We start from the raw sequence: 22217 nt of genomic DNA on the forward strand, positions 1-22217 counted from the left end.
CTTCTGTCACTTGTCCTAGCCATGTCTCTTCTTCCCCAGGCTGCCTTCCCCCTGCCAAGTGGGTATGTCGAATGGACGTGCATGTCCTGTCTGGAATATTTGCATGCTGCTTTGTCTGTGAAAATAATTACTCTATTTCTATTGAGTCCCAGGGACTTGAGGCTGGAGACAGAAGTGACAAGTGGAAATCATACAACTGTGAAAACAAAATGTCACTGGAGAGTTAAGGAGTGTTTCTGCATCTCAGTCTGGAAATGAGTAAAGCTTTTAGAAGAGAGGTGCCTTCACTCCAGGCAGCCGCACAGCTTATTGGGGATGCAAATAGTTGCAGATCTTTTGTCTGAAGATGCCCCAAATATTCCTGTTCATCCATCTTTCCCTCTTATACATGCAGCATGCTCACAAAACTTTCTGCAGAGCAATGCATAAATCATTCCACACCCACAGACAGAAATGTTTGCATGTGAATGTGAAATGCCAAAAGGAAATCTGCTTACTCAAGGTTTGCACTGTAGTGTGGGAGAGCCAACTCGTGCTCGGAGACGGGTTAATGCTGAGGAGGAATCAAAACTGGGGGTTACTTATCCAAAACCGCTAAACCCTTTGGCTTAGGCTGTGTTGGAAGTGTGTAAGCCCCTTACTGCAGTATTTTTCTCTGTACCAGGCTGCATTATTTTACTTTCCAAATAGGAATTAAGGGAATGCCAGTGGGGCTTGATAAACAGTTTTTGCCAGCACTGATAAAAATGTTTGAGCTTTCTTCCGTACATTCAGTTCCACTGAGCTGACATCTCTTCTGAATGCGGTGAGAAAGGAATTTTGCTTTGCTGCAGTATATACCTTTAACAAGGTTTCTAGTCCTTATCTAAGGTAGACACATGTCTCTGCATTTACTTAAAAATATTTGTAGGAAATATGCAATTATCAACCTTTTTAGCAAAGGCTATCTGGAAGGCACTCAAGCTCTGGGCGAGAAGGATGGGAAAAAAAAAAAGATAGTAGTGGTGATGTGCTGATCGTTCGTAAACTCAAATAGAGAAGTACGTAGAACGTGCATCAACATCAGGTGGTTCAGGAAAGCCTTTGTCCTGCATGTAGTTAGTTGATGTTCTTTGATGGTCTTGCATGTGTGCCTGGGTCTATGCAGTTGCACGTTTTGAAGGAACTTGGGAAGCTTTTGTTATGCAAGTGCTTTTTCATTGTATTCATTGTTAAACACACGTATTATCTAGGCTTACAGATCATATAGAATCAAATTTATGAAAGGAAATCAGTATTTTAAGTAATGCATCTCAAAATTTTGACATAAAGCATGTAGGTTGCTTTAAAATTGATGAAAATGGCTACACATCACACATCATTACAGGTTAATCTTTTCCCTATTTTTATATTTTTTGTTGCAGTGGTAATGGTGTTCAGAAAGTGTCATTTTAAAACTAATGTTTTGAAAACATTAGTGAGTTAAATCTCAAACCACCAGCAAGATGTGTGATACTCCCATGGCAGAGATGGACAAACCGAGGTACAACTGGGCTGAGCTCCCTGGCAAAGCCTCCTTAATAAACACACTAAGAGATCTTAGATGAATTCAAGCACAACTCTTAACTGTTAATTGTGAGCGTAGTCACTGCACGTGCTGCTTCCTAACAAACAGACATGCAGACCCTTACCCAGCAGGCGGTTCATGGGAATACAGCATGAAGCTGCATCGTTTCAGAAGAGTTATGAGTGTGCTACAGTGAAGCACGTGCTGTTAAATGCCTTCCTGGATCAGACTCGCAGCTAACGTGCTGTAATATGGCGTGGTTGATAAGATCCTCTATAATTTAAGCACTTCTGATGAAACTGCGCTATAAAATAATCGGAAATTGAGTAGATTACTTTAAACTTAGCAAGTAGCTTAAAGGAAGTCAAAAGCAACAAGTTAAAAAGTTTTAATGAGTACATGCGGTGAATGTTTTATTATCGTAAAAGCCCAAGGGTTTATTAGCTGATACAGGGCTGGCGTTTTTCATTAGCCACAGGCATTTCAAGGTTTCATGGGATATAGCTGGAAAACATTCCAAACAAATGAATATTCTATTTTAAAGGAATAATGAGACGTTGAGGGTTTTTATAAACTCCAAAGTTTGCTAAGCCAATATCTCTAATTAGATGAAGGAACTCTCTATAGATGCTTTGCATCAGCGACTGTGCACACAGCGAATGTTTTAAGCATTTACATATCAAATACTGCTGGCAGCGTTTTGGCTGCGGTCCAGGGCTGGAGATAGTTTTAATCACATTTGTTCATTAATCCTTGGTGGAATTCTCTTATATATGGTCTCTTCAGAATTTTCATTTAAGCGTGTGCTGCCTGTCAGCAGTAGGCTTATTTATTTATTTCATGAATGACATCTGAAGCACTGGATTCCTATAAAATGGGTTGTGGAGTGTCTCAGGAAGCAGACAATGGAGTTTTCTCCTTTTCTCTCAGTAGATCTCTTTTGTGCCCGAGCAGTTCTGTACTCACTAGGACGAGGTTCATTCAGTGGTGTGACATTTAAAGAGGACTTTCACTCTCCTGTGACTCTGTTAGTTCTTTTCTGTTCCTTAGGAGGCAGACAGGAGTTGAATGGGAAGCAGTAATCGAAAGTACAGCAGAGATGGTTGTATTGCTAATAAAACATCTGAGAGTCGCACAACACCGGCAGAGCTGCGCTGCGAGGGGCTGCGCCCTGCGGGGTGACAGAGCAGCACCTGGGGCATCCAAACTCCTGCTTTGGGAGCCTGGGGCATTACACCCTGACCCTGACGGGCAGCTGGACTCCACCACAGCTGTGGGCTCTGCTCACAGGGGCCACTGCAGCCCCCTGCTGCCAAACCCTTGACGCATAAGCCCAATCCCAAATAACCCCAATATAGAGGCACATGTGTGTTATTTCCCTGCCCAGGTGGCAGTGCTTAGCCCTGCAGTGCTGCGGCCAGCTGGCTGCACGGGCAGTACTTCTCCATTAGCCTGTACCTCTCTTAAACCTGGCTTGAAAGATAAAACAAACGATTTAAGACAACTGCTGTTAAAGCAAAGGCATTAAGTCACCTGCAGCCTTTCATGTGCAGTTGGCCTCTAAAACCCTGTCTGTCGCTCTCGTTTTTATGCTGTTCTATGAATGACTGCTCTTAGGGGAATCAGCTTCTCTGAGCAAATGCTAATATTTATTCTGTGATGGATAGCGAGGGCTAAATATAGCCTTTTCTTTGTGATTTCAGACAGCAGAGCCTTTTCTCCTTGCCACGGCCTCATCCCAAGTACATACGGGTCATGCTCCTGGGGCAGTGGCGGGGCTCTCACACTGCCTCCTGGGGTGAGGGATGGAGGTGACAGCACCAACACGATGGCCAGGCTGGGTATCTGGGGTCACAAAACCAAATCCTGCAGTGGGAGGTGTTTTACTGCATTGTTCTGCTTGCATCCTTGTGGTTTTATCCTCTTGCTGTAAGCATTTCCTTCTGGAAGAGGTCTTGTAGGTTTTTGCTTTTTTTTGGCAGAACCGTTCCATTGTTGTATTTTTTTGTTAGTTTGCCTGGGTTTACCCTCTGCTTCCTCTGTGCCCTGTGGTGGTGCAGGGCTGCAGAGCCAGCCTGAGCAAAGGGAGAGGGCAGCAGGGCAGGGCTCACCCCAGCTGGGGCAGCCCCGGGGCAGGGATGGTCCAGAAGGAACTCACCTCCTGCCACTGGCCTCTTGGCCGCAACGGCATGTCCTAATGATTCACAGCGATGTGTTAGGTACAGTTAAATTCATCACTTACTCAAATCAATGGGCTTGATCACAATTATTAAAATTTATTGAGAAGAGTGCAGCAAAACCAAATGTGATCGGCCCTTCTACTTTGAGGCTTGTGTGCGTGTCTGCATGTTGAGGACAGAACAGTTCAGCTGGGAGGGACCTACAGGGAACAAGTCCAGCTGCCTGACCACTTCAGGGATGACCAAACATTGAAGTACGTTATCGAGGGCATTAGCCAAATGCCTCGTGAACTCTGACAGGCTTGACTTCTGGTTGTGTGTTTGCCTCCATCATCCTTCATCTGTTTCATAGGGTCCTCATTGCTGCTTCACACGAAGTTGGCCTTCTTGCCCCACTCCTATCCATGCCCTCTCCCCTTTTTTTGTTTGTCACTCTGGTTTCTGGCTGTTCAGCTGCCTTTGTGACACCCACCCAGCTCTCAGCATCACGGCACAACATAAGGTAAATACATGACAGAAATCTCAGAGTTAAGATTTAGGCAGCATTGCCAGCAGCACCATAAATGTGTGTTCAGCGGCAAGGGTTTCTAGGTGCACTGGTTGCTGCAGCTAATTATGCACTTACATAATATTTTGCACTTGCTGTGACCGGGATGTGACTTGTCCCAGTCTCGGCACGCTTAGGCTCATTTTGCAGGAACTGTGTCCACAGTCGGGGTAATTAAAAGTTCCTTTGCTCCCATGTGTGTAGCAATAAAAAGGGCATTGATATTTTTTTTACCTGCCAGATTGGAAAATGTGTAAGAGATAAAATCTCTGGAAAGTCTCCACATTGACTTCTTCCACACGTTAACGTTACATCAGGGACAAAAGCATTACCAGCCAAAATCACAATTCAGACAAAAGTGCTGCTTGGGGAGAGGAGTTGCAAAGATACCAGTGCTTGCAGCAGGCTTTGCCCTTTGCATCTGCAGGAGTGTGGAGCTAGGACAGCAGGTCTGGTTTAAACAATTTTAAAGCTGCATTTTAATTTTCTTCTGCTAGCTTTTCCTATTCCAACATCGTAATTCACACATAACCACATCTGTGATTAAAGTGAGTTACAGCTGCCTGGAAGGGGTAGCGGTATGCACTTCTCAGTGCTGATGTTTGTGTGCATCAGCAGACACATAGGGGGAAAAAAATAAATAGAAAATGATTCCAGAAGATGACATGGGACCTGGGACATCACCTGATGCTGAGCCTTGAAACTGTCTGTTACCTTTTCTCTCCTATTGCTCTGAAGGGTAAACCAGAGGTTGGGAATTTTACCTTCGTCCTTTTAGGTTATCCTTATGTAATAAAACCAATTTAACAAGTCCTGAGTTTTAGGGCAGGGTGAGCATTTACGTTACAAAAGGCAAATAGGAACAGCCCTTTACAATGATGCAGCCAAAACTCTTTCAAGGTTCAAGTGCACTGGAAGATGGCTGTTTTCATTCTGCTGTCCTATTCCACCCATTTGTTACCCATTTCCATCTCCTTCCCCCTTAGAAACAGAAAACGGCGTGGGTGCAGCCTTCTGGAAGGAGCTGGTGGAGGCTGCTGCTTCGGGGAGCAGCTCTGAACACGATCTTGCACCAAGTTCAGCTGGTGCCCCTTCTGTTCAGCATCTCGAGATGTGCCTTCCTCTCTGTTGAGGACTGTGATCTTATTTAGTCTTTAATGATCTTTTAATATTTTTCTTAATCTTTTTCCCACAACCACACCAGGTCAGAAAACATTTGTGTGTGTGTGTGTTACATGAAGTACGAGGTGTGTTATAGGTGCCATGAATGTCATTAACAAATTCAAGTGAGGAACCTTCTCCTAGTGTCACCACTGCATTTCCAAAAGGGTTTGGTATAATCAATAACTTAGAGCTTAATTATTTCCCCTCTTATAGCAGTTATCTTAAAACACATTGCAAGAGAGCTGGGTTCTGTGTGGACAGAATTGCAGTAGGGCTCTGGCTTGTGCAGTGGGAAGAGATCAGTGTGTAATTCATATTAATGACTGGGTGCTGCTTGCCCAGCTCCCATGCCCTGCAGTGTCACAAACACACAAACCATTCCTGCTGGCTCGTTGGTGAGGCTGTTAATCTCCAGTTCAGCCTGGACAGATACTGCACAGAAACAGAGGTACAGAAGTTGCTCTTTTTTTCATCCAATTCCCACACAGAATCAAGCTAATTGTTCCCATATGTGTGTGCTGCCAAAAGTTTCTGAACATTGGATCCAACTTAGTTAAACTGTTAAGCAATTGTGTAAGTTTTGTCTTGTGAATAGTCCCATTGAAGTGGGTGCTGTCCTGTACATCCTTCAAGCTGCCCATGCGTTAAAGTACCTTGCTGAATCCATGTTACCCTTCGCTATCTTCCAAAAGTAACATTTGCTTGTTTTTCTTTTTCTCAGAATCTCCAAACACTTTCTTAATCTATTTTTACAGCTGTAAACTAAGGGGATCTCTGCTCTTTGCTTGGATTAGTCACCAGGGCTTGGTGGATTTGTTTGAAGCCAGCGAGGCCAGCACTGCCTTTTGTTCTCCACAGCACTGGGCTGTGGTGCTGCGTGGGGAGGTGCTCGTACCGTGTCCCGGGCAAAGCTGCCAGGGTCTCCAGACAATGCAAACACCACGTCAGTGTTTTTGCTGCCCGTTTTCCAGTTCAGCTCCCAGCATACACACTGTGATCAGTGTTTTGATTTACTGCAATGCTAAGCCATGTATGTGCAGTTACTGAGTCCCAGGTGATGCTGCTTACACCCTGGGACACCTGAGTCCCAGGCCAGGGCTGCTCGTGAGAAAACGCTAGTGGTTGGCCTTACTCTTCTTGGGCAATCTCTTCTGAGCTCCATTCTTGTTGTAGGTCTCACTATTACCTTTCTTGGTCCTCCAGCCCTTGGTCCTGACCCTAGGCTGAGCCCCAGGCTGGGAGCTCAGCCACGGTCCCAGGTCAGGCAGTGCCGGGGCCAGGTCATGGGCAGCCCTGAGGCTGCTTTGTGTGAGGCCATCCATCCCCTGAGCCTTACCCCACGGGAGAGGAGCAGAGGGACTTTGGTGAAGGTCTGGTGGAGATGGAGCCCACCATCCCAGCTGGACGACCTGTCCTTCTTCATTGGTGAAATCAAAAACGCCTTGTTTCCTCTGCAGTCTTTGCTTTTCTTCGTCTCACGGACACCCACCCACACGCAGTCTCTCTCCACACTTGGCATTCCTGGGAGGTTTGCTTTCCCCTTTCCTCTCCACGTGCTGCATGCCTGAAAACCAGCACATTTCCTCTCCCCTTCCTACTCTAACGTTCCCTCCCTGCTAACTGCACAGGTACTCAGCTGAGTAATTCTTCTCCCGGGTGCCTCGCCCTCCGAATTAGCTTAGTGACAGAAGGAAATAAAAGTGAGAGCTGTGTGAATGCGTTCATCACCTCCAGCCTCACGCACCGACTCCAGAAAGACTTCTTCCTACATCTGTATTCATGCTGCTACACACTAGGGACACTGATAGAAGTGTAATATGTATATTAGTGTGCATATTAGCATGAACTGCTCTCCCTTATCCCCGTGACTTTCTGATTTCCTCCTTAGGAAGGAAATACTGGGAATATGCTGTCCTTGTTACTTTTTGTTGTGCTGTGATGGTTAGTAAAGGCTTTTGTGCCAGGTTTACGCTCAGTGAATTATCCCTGAAATTTGTGGAGCTCCAGCAGAATTTAATTTGGCATTGTGGAGTTGATGTTGCTCCCAGTGATGTGTTCGGCTGGAAATCTCGGCTTTCCATTGCCTCACTTAGATTAAAAATAGGCCCACGCCTTTAGTATTGCTCAACGCGTGCCAGAGGCATTGTCAGTAGCGAGTGCCAGCAGCACAGTGACGGCGCTGCCACCGTGCATGACGAAGGGTGGCAGCAGCCTGTGCCAGGGGCGTTTAGGAAATATACCCCTGAAGGCAAAGTTTCCGAGGTGGTGAGGAGGATTTTAGCAGCCGCATTAGCATCTGTGGCGTGTTGAATACCTTTGATTTTCTTTTTAATATGGTGCGGTGGAATAATTTGGAGGTGGCACGCAGCATCCTCGTGGTGTCGGGTCCAGAAGAAGTGTTTTGAATGAAAGCTTAATAGAAATTCACTGCGCTCCCATGCTGAGCACAGAATTGGTTGACCGCATAAATCTGAATGTCAAATAGCTAGAATGTTTTACCAAGTGGAAATGTGGTGTTTTATTTCCATGTTGTCAACACACAAAAAGAAGCATACTTACATGACAAAGAGTAAAACTGTGTAAAGTTATTTTCTAAAAAATATTTTAATAAAAGTTAGAAGCATGATGCCACCATTGTTTTCAAGGAGTGGAAAGATGTCAGTTATTAATTATTTTGAGAGCTAAAACCCAGGTGGGCATTCATAAAAGATATCTAAAAAGTGAGAACGACTAAAAAGCTTGCATAGCAGCCCGAGTCCAAGTATATTTGGTAGAGCACTGCTCAGCAGCACGCTGTAGGTAGGTGAGCAATCTATAAATGGTGTTTTATTGAGTGGTGTTCCTTCGGTTGATTTGATTTTTGTCCTGTAAGAAAATTGAGGCTCAAGCACTTCCTAACTTTGTTATATTTCTAATCATCTTTATGTGCCAGCTTTTGCCTAGAAACTCACCCAAAGATGTCAGCCATTGAAACCATTTCATGTGGAAGCATTGCTAAGTAAATTCACTAAATGCCTATTCATCCCAGTAAGATGGAGAGTCACTGGAGCAGCAAATGTGAAAATCTGCACAGCTTACTATACAGAAAGCAGTTTTCTGGGGTAGCCAAATTGAGATGCAGAGCCTGACCCTGGCAGGTATTAAAGCTCAGATGAGTGAGTGTAGAAGGAGGGACTCAGGCTCCTGCAGCCTGGTCACACAGGCTGACTGATGGACAGACATTCCGTTTGGTCCAGCTAAAATCGATGATTAACTTGCTTTTTACTCATCAGTTCAATAGTGACATGCTACCTGTGACGACAGAAGAATTTGGGCTTTTGAGAAGTGGAGAGAGGTTACCAGTCTGATAACATTTCCCAGTTGTTGCAGCCTGACCTCAGAAGTTAAATGCATTTTGTACAGAAATCTTGTTTAACTTGATTTTCTGTGTCTTATGCTAATAAAATGTTTTCAAGGTACTGTCTGTTGACAGCTGGCTTTTCTTAGTTTTTTTTTGCCATCAAGTCCATTACAGACCATTGCTTAAATGCTGTTGTATCTGTAACATTGTGTTTTTGAGTGTAACTCAGGAGATGAAGATCTTTTTAATATGATTTATTCTTTTTTTCCTAAATATGCTGACCTAGAGAAACAGAGAACAGTTTTGCTGCATTGTTGAAGAAGTAACAGACCACAAAAGCTGCCAAGCATAAATACATTCTTGGACATGTTGGCTGAAATTCTGAAAATACGGTGTCAAGTTCCCAGTCATATTAATTGGAATTAACCTTCTAAATTCCTTTGTTCCTATTAATTTTATTGGGATTTTCACATCTAAATTCTCTTGCTTTATGCAGTTCAACCCTGGCCTCTTCTCTGTTACAAGGACTACAGCAACCAAAATGCCATTAGATACTTAACCAAATTCCTCAGGAAAGATCTAGCAAAGTATATAAAACAGGGCTGTCAGTCCAGTCATCTCGCAGCTGGCTTTTCCTACTTTAAAAGTGCTGAACAGTATTACTTAGTACATACTCTGTTACAATGCTGAAAACATCTGCCAAGATTTTATATGAATTTCTTTAAGACATAATAAAGCCATACTTCTTTCCAAGCACGTGTTTCTGGGTACAGGGAGAAAGTGGAGTTTAGCAACAGGATGGAAGTGTTTCAGCAAGTGCTTCCTTCTGCAGATGGTCTCCAAATGAGAATAAGAAGTGCATAAATTATTTTAAAGATAGTACTTTTCACTATGTAATTTGTACATCTTTTGTTCTTTCTCTCCCAGGACAAATGACCAGCTAGTAGCGTTCCTGTCCAGATACCGTGATATGAACTTCTTGAAGTCACACGGCAGGGACAATGCAAGGTAAGCTGGCCCGTTCCTCTGCTATTTATTTTCTTTCCTCCTGCATCACTGGGAGTTTTTGCACAGCAACTGCTCTTCAGTGTCACCTAAGTTAAGAAATCCCTGCTCCAGCAAAGAGAAGCAGACCTGCTTCTGAGAACAGTTGTTGGTCCGGAGTGGCTCCTCCTGACGGTCAGTTTGTAAAGATGCTTTTGTGGAGAGGGAGACGGGAAGCAGGCTGGACTTGCTCCCTGTTCAGGGTCTGTCACAGGTGGCAGTTTCAGGAGCTGTACTTGGGGAGGAGGTGAGCACATGAGATTTTTCTTTGTTCTCGTCTCCAGTGCTTCTGTGCTAAACAGTTTTTACATGTGAAAATGATAGCTTTCTGACTCATTTCTCAGAAATTGATAGTATTACAAGCTATGCCTAAGCAAGCATCTAGAGCCATTTGGAAGCTCCAGAAACCCTATCATTTCATGGGCCTGGGAACACACAGACGAGTAATTAGACAAAAATAGCTGTTCCAGGTCTGCACAGCACCTTGCTGACCACTCTCACAGAGATGGTTTATCAGCCATAGTAAAATTTCCAAAAAAAGGGGGTCTGCAGCAAAGGCTTGTGCAAGCAGAGTGGCTCTGTGAGCTGTGGGATGTGCCCTTTCCCACAGCTCAATGGTAATGCCTATACCTCTGTACTTTCAGGGAGCAGCAGTGACCAAACGTCACATTTCTGAAGCTTTAAACAACCTCTGCAGCTGGAAAACCTTTCTCATTTGATTGTGGTGCTCCTCTTTTCCTCTTTATTGATAGCTCTGTCCCATAACACGTATCCTGCATCAGTTGCAGTGACTCCACATGCTGAGTCCCAGTAGCTTTGCACCAAAAAATATGGTTTTATTCCGCCTGGGTCACTAGGTCATCTCTTTATTCTGTAAAATGTCAAGCATGCTGTAAGGCTGGGTTCAGATAATGTACAGAGAGAATGTGAGACATCAAGTCGCATGTTCAGCGCCGCGGCTAGGTAGAATAGTGTACAGGTCTCTCCTCTTGACGACTCTTGCTCTTGTCACTGGATTTATCAATTCTGTCATGTTCTGGTTTAAATGAAGTCCTCATGAGCATTCATCTTGTGCATGCAGAAATTCTGTAGCAGGTAGTGACAATAGCACTGTGAGGAATAATATTTAAATCAGAATCAACATTTTTCCCAGGAGAGTCCCTAGCCTGGGAAATGCAGAGTGTCGGAGTGACTGGCAGGCTCAGCTCTGGCTGGCAGCAGTGATCGACAGCAGCGCTGCGTTAAAAAGGAAGGAGGAACGGCCGGGGACAAGCCATCGGTCCCTTATGCCTTCCTGCCCCTCCGGTGCACCCAATTCTTCTCCAATTCCCTGAGCTGGCTAAGGAAATAACTAATGAATTATGACGTGCCTGCAACAAGCTGGTTGGAACATGCCAACCTCAGCTAGGTTAGAACAATCTAGGTCAATTAAACACACTAATCTGGTATTAATTTAATGATAAAATGAGCTAATATGCCACTTGTCCTCTGCTCAGAGTAATAACCACCCATTTATTAGTTCAGTGGTTCTCTTTTACTCCATAAACAGTTAAATACCTTTTAGCCTATTACAACACATCATCAAGTTTTATTTTTTCTCCCGGATTTCTAACAGAAGCTCTCTGTGCATCAGGAAGCATCACATGGGATGCCAGGGAAGTTTTGCCTCCTCTGCCTGTGTACTCCGTGAATCCCATAAGTGCTCCTGCTCCTGGCCCCTGCCTGAATGGATCCTTTCACATCGCCCCTTGGCAGCTCCCCAAGGTTTTTGGGGGGTGATACGCTGGGTTGGTACTCAGGGGGGATAGACTGGGGTGACATGCTGGGGTGATATGCTGGCTCCCCTCCTCCTGCATGCCCCAGTATCTGCACAGACAGTGCTTGAGCCAGCACAGCTGCAGAGTCCTCTGAGTAATATTGCTGTTTGGTAAAAGTTAACTCCATGGGTGTCAAAAGCTGATCACAAAGTAGACCTTTGTGTAGTGGGTGGATTTCCAGCTCTACATCTACATCTTGAGAGGGAAATTGCATTTGATGTGAAGATGTGCAGCCTGATCGTTCTGTTTTGGTGCTCCAGGAACTCAGGCTTGTGGAAACACACTGTCTGCCCTGCACATTTCACAAACAATTGCCAACTGATTTCCATTTTATATCCAAGGTGTGAAAGCAGTGGTTGTGCCAGTGAGGTTTAGCCCTGTAGGTAGCAGTTAGTAGAACTCTTGAACTCAAATACCTGGTGTAAGAGTGGGCAGGTGGGCTGAGCCCAAGGGCTGTCCTGTCCCCCCATGGGCCGCTGCCTACAGCAGGTGGTGGTGCTTCCCTGCTGCGTTCCCCCAGCCTCCCAGGGTCTCTGGTTGGGGAATTTCCACTGCCAAGCTTGGTGACACTTTCTTTTTTAAGAGTCAAGGATGTGGATTGTTACTTTGTTGTTGTTAATTTTTGGTTTTCTCTCAATTTGTCCAGTTACTTTTTAAGTTTTACCATTTCCTTTGCCTTGTCACGACCCTGTGGAAAGCAAGTATCTGCTGGGGTGAATGGTATGAACAAGAGCTAGAAGCAGCAGTCTGACAGTCTCAAGGTTTGGCAACAAAAACAAAGCCCGAAGAGACCACTTTAGGAAAGGATTTGAGACACAAGCCAATCTCCACTTATTGGGCAATGGGACAGAACTTTCTCAAGGGACATCCCATCTCTAAACAGACTTGAGCAGGGCTTTTTCTCTAAGAGGGCTGTCACGGAAGCCATGATAAGGGAGAGGACACTAGACTAGATGGACTGACACCCCATGTACAATGATAATTTTACTGTTCTGAGGTGTTTTTCTCACAACATGGTAAACTAATAATGTAGGACCTCGGCATTTAAAATTCACTGAACATTACATACATCTCCTGCATCTTTCTATTTTAAGTTGCTCGTGTATATGGCTCCTAAAAAATAAGCTTTTCAACTAAGTCTGCCTTGTAAACCACTGCATATTCTCTGAATTTTAAGTCGTCATAGTCTTTGGATCACACAAAGAAGAGAAAAAGATTAGAAGTGCCATCTTAAAACTGAAATGCTCATACAGCTCAATTACAATGTACTTTGTATTCAAGCCATGTTCACAATCAGTACATGCTTTACTGCCAAATAAGGAGAGAAAGCAGGCTTCCTTTTATAGAGTGAAGTTTTCTTTTAGTTATGCCAAAGTCATTAAAAAGTGCATCGCTCTGATTTTCGTTTAGTGGCTTCAGAAAAGGGAACAGACGTGGAAATGGCTCCTTAACTCAGCTGGAGAAGCATTATTTCCTTAGAGAGCTAGATGTATGAAGTGAGATTGCATACAATGGCTGGAGTCGGTGCGTAGCACTTAGTGGGCAACACTTACATTTTCTCCTCTTTTCAGTGTCCTAGGCTATTAAAGCCAAAGAACAACCGAGTAGTTCTGTAAGCTGTACCAATTTGGAACACCCTGAAGATTTGTTATTTTTTTGGCAGGAACAGCACCTGGCTGATGCATTATAATATATAAAGACAGTCAAATGTGACATCTTCGATGACAGGCAAGAAATTAAAAAAAAAAAAAAAAAAAAAAAAAACTTGCCACAGCAGTCATTTGGGAGCAGTGTAAGCATGCTGGAAAGGTTGGATGCTGTTAAATCTTAGCAGAGTCTGGAGCTCAGAGGCAGAATACAAACAGCTAAGGGAAAGGCCATTAAAAGAGTGGTTTGAATCTGGGTTCTTTTCTTGTGTTCTTTGATCTCCTCAGTAATGCTGTTCTTCCCAGTTGTGTTGTCTTCTTTCTGGCTGCTGGTTTCCAGATACTTTTGGAGTTGCTGTGCTGAACTGTTCAGCTTTTAGTAAGGAGCATCGTGAGTCCAGCCCAGTTCTCAGAGGTTAGAGACCTTAACTCCTGAAGGGCCAGACCATGTTCCCCAAATCTTCACCTCTTTCATTCTAGTTCTGCTATGCCTGTTTGTTTCACCACCCTTTAGGACATGCCTGTTTTCCATTCTGGCATACACTGTTCCTTGGCCTTCTGTACAGAGGGTTAATCGTGGTCTGGTGGTCAGTTAGGAAATGTGTCCCACAGTAAATGCTATTGTGCATTGCTGTGTTGATGAACCACCCTGTAAGTACTCAAACACTAGGAAAAAATTGATTTATTATCCTTACTGTCAGAATATTTTAACCACTTAGCTCCCAGCAGAGCTTACCTTCCTGTTCATGCAAAGTATTTGGTGGTTCATTTGGCCTAAATTTGGCTCCCCTGTGCTTTTTTTTTCGTTAATTTTTTTTTCCTAACACTTAAGTATTCTGAAGTGCACTGACTAGAAAGATCTATTTTTGCTTGTAAGTAGTTCAACCCAACAGTTGCGTGTGAACTGTAGGGACTGAAATAGCAACATGCATCTTCTATGCAAAAAGACCGCACATAAAAATTTTAGATGTTACAGCTAACTTTCATGTGTTCCCTCTTGCTTTATGGAAAGTGTTAGGAGTGCCATAAAGCCTTTACTGCTTCAGCTTGATGATTTGCCTCCTTGTAGGACATTTTTTTCCTGCTCTGTTTTTGGAAACAATGCTAAGCGGCCAATGCAAAGGAAAACAAAAATAGGTTAAAGATGGTAGGAAGATGCAGTAAAAGCAGCCATATGTCTTGACGTGTGGGGAAAATGGATTGTTCTACTTGAATTTATTAGTCTTGGTAGAGTATGCAAGTAAGACCATCCACCAGTTCAGGAAGGTGCAGTAAGTGAGAAGGTTTGAAGTAGCAATAACTTACGTAGTGGGGTGGGAAGGATGTGAAAATTGAGGTACCAGTAAAGTAATCAGAAATCTGATTGCTATCTGAGATCGTTCAGCTTCAGAATTCATTTTCAGTCATGTAAGTAATAACATTTTTGTCTTTTCCTCCAAGATCCTGAAACGTTTTATAAAATAATTATAGCAGGGAGCATCCTTTTAAGTTTGCCAGATATTGATGGTCCTGTTTTACCCACTGGTAAACAGAGATTAATAGCCTGATTTGGCAGCTTGAAAATCCATATAGAAGCAACTCACACTTACTTGCCCCCATCACTTGGACAGTTCAAATCCCCATTTCCTTTTTGTTCTTTAATCATGTAGTAGCAGAACTGTGTGCCGTAGCTGCTCCAGCAGCAGCATCTCATGGACAAGATGACTTCAAGCTCAGCTGCTCCGTCCCAGCAGTGTTCCCAGGTGGGGACTGCTCGGTTGTGTGGGTGTTGGGAAGAGGAGGTGAGGGGAGAAGAAATCATCTGGGGAAGACATTTATTGGTGACAAACAGATGGCAAAATGTCAGCTTTCGTATCATTCAGTGTGTCTGTGGTGAATTTATGCTGTATCTCTGCATGCTATTATTTGCAGTTTTCTCCCTGTTTTGCTTATTTTTATATTAAAAAAAGAAAAAAGAAAAGAAAAAAACAACTTGAGTTGTGAACTCTCAGATTATGAGAGTACGCCATTACGATTTTGTCCTTGTAAAACCCATTCCCATGTTTCTTAAAAGATCCTGGAGTGAGGAGTGGTGGAAATGCAGAGGCAACTCTTTGAAGGTCCCTCTTGAGCAATGTACTCACAGGGGACTTATGAGACTGTTGTCAAAACAAGGCAATGCCTACAGGAGTCATTACTGCAAAACTAATCTCTGCAAGTTTCCTACACTAAAAACAGTTGTAGATTTTATTTTTGGAACACTTGAAGAGTTTGCTCCCTGACCCTCAACATTAAAACATTAAGAAACATTAATTTTTTTTAAGACTTTCTCTGAAGGAGAGTTTTCCAGCAGATGGAAATTTGGATTTTCAAAACCAGTGCAAGTTAACTCTTAGGAAAGGGTGGATGAGAAGACGGTATCGTGAGGAATGTCTTCTAAACGTCTCGTGGAGATGTGATGTGATTGAAGCATTGACTGGGTAGGCTGAGGAAATTGCATATGAAAGAAACAGAAACCATTTATGTAGAGTATGAGGACTCTATTACAAAGCCTGAAAAATCCAATTATGTCCTTACAGATATGGAATAATGGCCAGATAAAATGTGTATCCATCACCTTTCAGCAGCACTTCTTGTAGAATGCCCTAAACGTGATATGTTTGGTTTCTATAAAGATGTCCTTGCTTGAGAAGGATCACATGTAACAGAATATTTCAACGTAGACTTAAAGCTTGAAAGAGCAATTCAAAATACTGTACTATTTTTGCTACACTGTACAAAATCAAAATCTCATATTGTCCAGCATTTGTGGTATCAGACCTGCTGTCTGAACACAGATGGTTTACTTGCACCCTGAGTTGAAAACTGCTTAAACATATATTGGAAACCACAGTGGTAATGCAGATTGTCAGAAAATTCTTCTGATAGAGCTGTTTGATCTCATAATTTCTTGCAGCCCAGCTCCTAGGTTCCCAAAGAACTGGCAGGGAGTAATGTCACTAACTGCATCTCGTAGCGCTGCCTTCTTTTCCTTGGCTGTGTCACCTCTGTTCTCTGCTCTGAACTGGACCCCGGTCCTCCCAAAGTCTGTGCTGGTGCTGCTCCACACAGTGCAGTGCTCGTGCTGTAGGACACAGAGAGACAAATGACTGATAGTGATGGTATTAAGAAAAGCAATATTTCCCCTATGTGCCTAGTCAACTTCTGAGCATTTAGCACTGTGGGCAAAACTACCAAAAGCATTTCGGTTTGTGTGCTTGCTTACAGGTTTGGCTTATGCATGTGAAATAAGTCCAGTCTTACTAAAGCAAATCCAGTCTTTATAATTTTGTTTATGTATGTTTGTGTAGTGGCATTAAAGCTTAAGGGATTGTTAGGGTACTATTGTGTTCATAATATTTTCTTCAGAGTGAGAGAATTAAAGAAAGATAAGAAGTAATTCTGCTTTTCACCTCGTAACATTTGTATTCAGGATGCCGCAATTTAAGCACACTGGAGAGTGGGTTATGTGTTTTATTTCCCCTGCTCTTTTCTTCCATCTATTTTTTCTATACCAAGAGTTTTTTCCTACCCTTCTCAAACAGCAGGCATTCTGAATTATGTACTTCCTGCACACCCAATTGCCAGTTGTACCAGGAGGAATTATTCCTAATCTTGACAGACAGATTAGGTACTACTGCTTTTTAACATTATTCCCCTTTTTGGTTCAACTCCATTTTGGGAGGTGGGGGGTTAGCCCTGGAGGTATTGAGCACAACCAAAAGAGTGAAACATGCTGCAAGACCACATTTTTAGGAAAGCAGATGCTTCTCTGGCACTGTGTGGACACTGTGCTTAAATACCCAGCTGTTAATTATTTCAGATTTTTTGAGTACTGTGTAACCCTTTGTGGAACAGTTACTCATGGAAATGGGGTGAACTCAGGGTTGTGTCTCAGTTGGCTGGAATTTCTTCATGTCTGCAATGGAGACCAGGATCTCCGGGCAGGGAATGAGACTGCTCTGTGCAGATTTGGATTTTATGAACTTGCTTGTTACAAAGAAATATTCAGTGATTGGTTTATGGAGATATATTGTAGCCTAGAGATTGCTCACAAATTGTTTGTTGCAAGCGTTGCCCCCCGGACTGTCAAATTACTGTTCTGTGCTTTCTACCTGGTCACCTCAATTGCAAGTTACTGTTTTATGCTCCCTGACGGATTGGCTCCACTAAGAGTTTCCAAGGAGGCTGTGCAAACACTGACAGCAAGCAGTCACTCGTGAACGTATAGCCATAGAAATATTTACTTGACTTTTCCCACCAAATATATCTGACGTCTTCAAATGTTTGTCTAAAGGGAGTTGAAAGAGGAGTAGATACGGTCAGAGCAACGTGCAGAGTTTGTCCACAGACATGAACAAGAATACTGTCATGGTATGAGTTGAGCTTCAAGCACTGCAGGTCCTTCCTTGCTTGGACATTGACTTCAGACCTGTGATGAATTGTTTTGCTGATGTATTGGTAGCTTTTGTTCATAGTTCTTATTCTAGTGCAGAGAGTAATGATAGTGAGGTCTCGGTAGGTACACCTGGTGAACAGCAAAACCTTGGCAGGAAGTTTTCTAGGCAAGAGGCCAGAAACAAGAAACATACAGGAAGAACCTTTTTGACTTAATAGCATATTCTTTCTAGACCAAAACCTTTGCTGATAAGGAAGGTGTTGCAACCTGATTGCTTCTGGTGCAAGTGTTACTCATTCATAGACTTTGGAAAATAAAAAGCAGCAGGACTCTTAAGATCTTACAGTGTGAGCATCCAGTAGTGGGGGTCTCAGTGTCGCTGCAGCACGCAGTATCACTTGGAGAAAACTCTTCAAAAGGGTGATAGTTGATAGCGATATCTTTGCTGATAGTAGGTAACTGCAGCAGTATTTATCAGCAGTGAAACATACTGCAAGAGCTGAGCTGTGTGTTTATATTCGTGTTATAGGAGTGTGTGTTAAATGCCTTACAAATGCACCATGTGTTATACAATCCTAGAGTCTCATCTGAAATGCATTTATAAATATTTAAATAGACAGCAAAATAAGAGGAGTTTCCTAAGATACATTGCCATCGTGAGCTGTCTGGACAGTTAACAAGCTATACTCAGGGTAACAGACCATGGGCTGCAAAAAGTGCTTTTTTTGTTTGTTTGTTTTGTGTTGTTGTTGTTGTTGTTTTTTAAACTAAAAATATTTATCTGGAATCTTGTAAATCCTGAGACCGTTAGGGCAGAAACAACACCGCTCAGATCCGTAGCTGCCTGGCTGGTGAACTCAGCTGGCAAGATGCAGTGATGTTACGCTCTGCTTGCTGGTTACTTGAAAGTGCAATGCGACCTCACAGTTAGAGGCTTTTGATGCAGAGTTAATAAAATTAAAAGAATAACATGTCTTAGATGGAGCATTCTGTGGTCACAATGTAAAATAAAATTCTTTTTCTTAACCCTGGTTTTATTTTAATTTTAGTTTCTCCTGGTTGACTTTCTTTTGATATCATCATTATTTTCCTCCTGTTGTTTGCCTTAGATCAGGAGAAAGGTCAAGTGTCTTCATCTGATGGCAATCTCCATTGCATTTGGCTAACCATATGTTGATACAATTATATGTCATTGCCCTGGCAAGTACAATTACAGTTGTCAGAGGTATGCCAGTATTACCTGAAATTCAGGATTTCAGAAAGCATCAGAAGTTGTCCATGTTGACTAAGATTAATGACATGCTATTGCTAATACTATTGTGTTCTTTTTTTTAACGTTAATTCAGGAGTTCCCTGCTAGGTGTCCTACAAAACCTAAGAAAGAGATAAGGGGAAAATCACCATCTTTGCATTTCATTGCTCTTTCTGAAGCTTGGCATGCCTTCATAAAAAGTAGTTTCAGTATTATGTTGAGCGTAACAAGAAACTAATGAAATACAGCATTAGACTAGAAACAAAGGAGGTCATGCGGTCATGCTTTTGACCTCCATCTGCTCACCCTTCTTCTCAGAGATGGCTGCTGCAAGCATTGTTGGATGGCTAGTCAAGGATCTTTATGAACTGTTTGTAGCGTTTGAGGGGTTTTGATTTCTTGACAGGGCTTACACAGCATACAGATAGCACCTTTTGCTTTCCCTCAGGTAATATCCAGTATGCTTAGAGTAAGTTCTTGCTTCCCTGAGTGCCAAAATTGCTATTGCCAGAGCAGCTAGTAACACTGATCATCCAAGAAGAGAGTCTGGAGAAAAAAGAATGCCTCATCCACCTCTTCCATTTGGGTATGCAGTTCAGCTCTGCGTGCCAGCAGTACAGCCTAGGCTCGCTAGGACAACCTGCTGCATCCTCAGGCAGGACCATTCAGCTTCTGGCAGATCCAAAATACACCAGGTCCCGTTGGTTCCCAAGAAACATAAATGGGTAACAAGCAAGTGCCCAATAGAGAGCTTCACAGATAAATCAAAACCATTTGCTATGCTAGCATGTTACACTGTTTAGGTCTAATAACCGTGTGTGAAGCAGGCCAAGGAACAGTGAGCCTTCTGAGAAGTGCTGCTTCCTATTTGGATACTGCTACTTAGAGCCTGATGTGATGTTCCTAGGAAGGCTTCAAGAAGCATTAGCAAAAGAGTTGCAGTTTGCAGGTCCCCAGAGGTATTGCTGCTCGTCAGTTGGGCTGTGCTGGCTTGCTGGAGGAGAAATGGTTGGAAAGTGCATTTAGTTTTCTTCCAAGAACCTTGTTGTACAGAATTTGGGGACTGAGATTTATTGTGAAAAATCTTGTGCTCACAGGGATTGTCTTTCTTCACTCTGTATGCCAAGATTTGCTTGTCCTAGCCATTAACCCAAAAAATCATAGAACTGTGTGCAAGAAATGTATGCAAAAAAGGAGCCTGTTGACTATTTTGGAAAACATGAAGCTGTGAGAGACTAGACATCCTGCTTTGAAAGTGGCCATACTCTTCCATTGCCAATTTCGGACAGTAAAGCTGAAGTTGTATAACTGAGCTTTTGGGGATCGTGTAATGTAGGCTGAGGTAGTTTGTATGTTGAGGGTTTTTGAAATGGTCAGGAGTTCTTGTAGTTTGGGGGGTTCTGTTGCAATCAGAAAACCTTCTGTTTGAAAATGAGAATATGGGATGATAGCAGCTGGAAGAAATGACTTCATGGAAAAAAACTTTGAGTTCCTGTTTCAATATGGTCAATAAAATTCCATTATTTTCTTAAAATAATTAAGTCAAATGAGCACTTAGTTTTGAAGGAAATAAATAAATGACCAAACTTTCAGGCACATTAATATTTGATTTGGAGATAACTGCATAAATATTGAATTTGAAGATTACATTCCAGAGCACTGCATTAAAATTGCAAGACTTTTCTATTATCCTTCATAATGGAACATGAAATTAGAAACTTGTTCATGGAAAGAAAAATTCTGCTGCTCACGTCTGCACATTCTCGGCACTGTTGTGTTAACAGAGGAGCTATTCTTCTCATACTGTGAGAAGAGGGACAGAGCTATCAGCAGGACATAGACCCTGAAGTCATTTGTGGTCCTTTTGAAAATTAATACGCACTGTTTTATAACTTCTTCTCGGTTCTTTGATTGGTATGGAATGAAACTTTAGGGAGTCAGCATACAAGGTGGGCAGATGCTCCTGTTCCCAGATGTAGCAGTCCAGAAAGGTTTGGTGTTCCTTAGCTTTTGCTTCATTTCTCCTTCCTTGGGCTGCACATGTTTAAGGACCATTTAAATGTTTTCTTGACTTCCTAACCCTAAAACATTTCTGAGAAGCCCAGTACCACAGCTGGTGTAGCTCAGTATTGTTCGGGCAAGGCAGTGTGCTGCCCCAGCAGCAGTGGCTCCAAGGGCAGGTGCTGGGGGGCTGCTTCTTCTGCCAGTGCAGCATGGGGCAGGGTGAAGCTGGTCTCACACCATCTGTGCGCAGCCCAGAAGGAAATAAACTTCTTATGCTGTGCTTTTCTCAGTAGGTTCTGCAGCTTCTGTTAGCCAGCAGTCTTAAATCCGGTGAGACCTGCGGTCTTGGCCCATTAGCTTGTGCATGTTCGTTACTACAAACAGCCTGGTTAGCTGGCGTTTCTTACTCCTCGGAACACGTGGGATGTATTCAGTACAGCAACTTGCTGTTATTAATGCACTCAGTCCCCATGCGTAAATGTGTGCTAATTCATGGCTGTCCTGCTTCCCTTTTGGGGAAATTATTCTGAAAATGGAATAACAAATAGAAACCTGTATCAGACGGTCCCCAAGCATGTGTGGGCATCCAGTCCAACGTGTTTGCAAACACAGATTGATTTCCCAACTCTTTATTCTTGTTATATTGGTCTCAAATAATTCATTTCCATAACACTACAGTTCTGCAGTTGCTCCTCGTATTCATGGTTCAGCAGTAAACAAAACATTCCCTATAGACTTGAAAATGGAGCGAACATACTCATTCTACAGCAAAGAGCAATGCAATTGTATTTCTTCCTAATTAACTATACCCCAGTAGAAGAATTCATGGAATAATAACATAGAAGGTAATTGGTCATTTTGACTTCCTGTAGAGTTTGCTATTTTTCAAAAACTACACGTTTATTTTGAGGCAGAAGCCTATCACACAGGTTGGGTTTCGTTCCTTTTTACATTATGGAGGTTTTCCGGTGTAAAGAGTTAATGAACATTACAGATTTTCACACCGCAGGGCTCTGTAATTTGCACAGTTTTGTCTTAAAACAACAGAAGGTGTAAATGATGTTTAAAAGCATTCTGTTGATCTTTGCCCCTACAACTGAATGTATAAATTATTAATCATTTATTAAACCTCTCTGTGTTATTTGTGAGTAGAGCAGATATATAAACAAGTGACCTCTTTATCCTTTTCTTGTTTGAGAAAGTAGCTTCTTTATTTATAGAGCTGGTGCTGATAACAAAACACAAATTAACTTCTAATGG

General features: G+C 42.8%; 1 protein-coding gene across 1 annotated transcript in view; it reads left to right on the forward strand.

Moving 5' to 3' along the window:
• XYLT1 (xylosyltransferase 1) overlaps positions 1-22217 on the forward strand; it is a gene marked incomplete at both ends in the record, with an annotated part of 184071 nt that overhangs the window by 136501 nt on the left and 25353 nt on the right. The window contains 1 exon segment of the mRNA XM_084296227.1: positions 9705-9785. Within this exon segment, the coding sequence (XP_084152353.1) occupies positions 9705-9785 (81 nt within the window).

Source organism: Netta rufina (genome assembly GCF_964035555.1).
Source record: "Netta rufina genome assembly, chromosome: 15".
Lineage (NCBI taxonomy): Eukaryota > Metazoa > Chordata > Aves > Anseriformes > Anatidae > Netta > Netta rufina.